The sequence below is a fragment of the Azolla caroliniana genome, unplaced genomic scaffold (genome assembly GCF_043228905.1).
Source record: "Azolla caroliniana isolate FFs.n. ecotype wild unplaced genomic scaffold, voAzoCaro1.0.p SCAF_1346, whole genome shotgun sequence".
Taxonomy (NCBI): Eukaryota; Viridiplantae; Streptophyta; class Polypodiopsida; order Salviniales; family Salviniaceae; genus Azolla; species Azolla caroliniana.
This window is the reverse complement of record NW_028231781.1, coordinates 1-2356: the sequence shown is the minus strand read 5'-3', so window position 1 is coordinate 2356 and position 2356 is coordinate 1. Positions and strand designations below refer to the sequence as shown.

Genomic DNA, 2356 nt, shown 5'->3' with positions numbered 1-2356 from the left:
AAGTGTTTGATCAACTTCATGAATCACTATGAATGGGCCCCGCAAAGTTGGTAAGGATCCAAACATGATGTCTACCTTCATTTCTTCATCAATCTTATTGCCCGTTGATATTGCTCTATCATATGCATATGAATGTTTGCTTATGAAGGCATCAAGTGAGTCATCTTCTTTCATTTCCAAAGTGACCAAGTAACAAAATGAAAGGATTGTTGAGGTTCTGTCTGATGGTTTGTGGTATTCTTTAAGGAGATCCCACATTTCTTTAGATGGCTCGAGGTATTTGGTGAGAACGACTTGGTTGCCTGTTAGATGCATGATGATTTTAGGGCTTGCATCTAGAGTTGTTGTCATTTAATTTTTCGATCAAATACTTTCTTGTCATAGGTGTTGTTGATGTTGTTGTTGTTGAGAGTGTTGACGTTCCTTCACTCGAAGCCATTTTTGTAGACCTCCCGGATTGACCCTTCCGGATCAACCTGTGGAGAAGCTTTGGAGAGAAAATGGATGTCTAGGATTGTTTTCGCTTTGATACCATGTAAGCTATTACACATAGCAAAGCTTTTATGTGGAAAAAACACGCTGACATAATAATTATTCTTATTGATGATATGTATATAGGTACAATCTTGGAAAACACTTACAAGTGAACCTGAACCTTCACGGTTATTGGAATAAATAGTTACATGTGAACCAGCAGTGTGTTCTTTTTATTCAAGGTAATGTCTTCTCTAATATGTACTCTAAAATATTATTGCTTACATTAATAATAGTCTGACCAATCGTTCTCATGAACTACGAATGGAGAGAATGGTGGGGATGCTCTCGTAGTAGAATAGTCATTCTCCATCCCGACATCTAAGGACGGAGAGAATGAAGTCCTAATAGAAGGGAAATCATAACCTGTGAGACCTTTCCCAACGAATGTTCTTGATGGTAGCAAGGTCTCGGAAGACAACTTTTGGGGGCTCACCAAGTCCTCCAAGTAGTGCATCCTCCAACGAATGTTCGCATAGGTGGAGCGCGATTCGGTATCCACGGGGAGCACGTCCACGAGCAACCGATACATAATGATGCCTACCGTGGTGGCCACAAAGCACGCGCCGGGGATCGTGCTGCCCCACATGAGCCACCGGTAGAGCTCCCCGCATTCGTCCGGACAATCATTTTCCGGTGAGGCGGAGGAGGCGGCAGCGGCGAAGCCGGCCCCCCCGAATGCTATGGCCACGCCTACCAGCGAGAGCTTCAAGAAGAGCGTCGCCAGCAGCAGGTCCGACCTCAACTGATTCGCGATGCCATCCACATACTTGGTGGGTGTGGGCAGCAAGGCGGCTATGGCCACGCACATTGCTGCCACAGCAGAGTAGAAGGACACACCATTGCTCACCCAGAAGACCTTCATCTCCAGCCTCTGGAATGCCGTCTGTGATGGGAGCTGCAACCAGCCAGCAAAGGTCACACTCCCTATCAGCGCTGCTCCCACCAGCACTGCATTCAGTGCCTGCACATACACATCCCTGTCTCTCAACTGCTTCTCTTCGTACTCCTTGAAGGCCGGCCTTCCTCTCAGCAACTCCATCGCTTCTTGGTTGTTCTCCTCAAATGCTATCTGCAGTGCTGTCTTCCCTTTTGCGTCTTTCATCCCTGGGCTTGACCTCAGATTCAGTGATTTGAGGAGCTTCTCCACTATGTCTGCCCTCTTGTGCACCACAGCCCAGTGTAGACATGTGCGCTTATACTCCTCATCCCATTGATTCTCTGTCAGGAGTCCACGTTCCAGGAGAAACTCGAAGACCACATATTTCTCAGCATACAGAGCCAGATATGTAGGAAGCCCTTTTGGACTCCCAATCATCTCTAATTCCTGTCTCATGGAATCTTTGTTCATGGTCACGTCCTTCCTTGCATCATCCTCGAGTCTTTCGAGGGCTGCTTCTTTTAGCTTTTCCACAAGGTCGGCTAGAGTGATCTGCACATTGGCAGAGCACACCTTGCTCAATTCAACCAGTTGATCGAAGAAATCTCTATGGCCGTGCATAAGGGCACTCATCCCAACCTCTCCATTGATCAATGCCCTCTTTGTTTGGGGATAGATGGCATGGATGATGCTCCCTTTGAGTGCCTCAACCACTCTAGCGTTCCCACACTCGGCAGCTGCCCGCAAGAATGTTGCTCCATCCTTATCTCTGCGGAGAAGATCCTCAGTTCTTGCCATGGAGATCAATTTACTGATGAGGGGTATGGATCTAGCCTCCTTCAGGTACAAGGATGCATAATGGAGGATGTTTCTGCCAAAGGAATCTGTGTTCCAAGTCAGATCCGGCCTATGGAGAAATGCATTATTGGTGAGCAGCAGCAT

At 47.1% G+C, this 2356-nt stretch overlaps 1 protein-coding gene across 1 annotated transcript; it reads right to left on the bottom strand.

Moving 5' to 3' along the window:
• Positions 1-595: 595 nt before the first annotated feature.
• Positions 596-2310, bottom strand: LOC147847210 (uncharacterized). Its single transcript, XM_087339442.1, has 2 exons — positions 1892-2310; positions 596-1861 (listed from the first exon to the last, which is right to left on the bottom strand). Exons 1-2 carry the CDS (start codon positions 2210-2212, stop codon positions 761-763), a joined length of 1422 nt encoding a protein of 473 aa, XP_087195568.1. The 5' UTR covers positions 2213-2310; the 3' UTR covers positions 596-760.
• Positions 2311-2356: the final 46 nt, after the last annotated feature.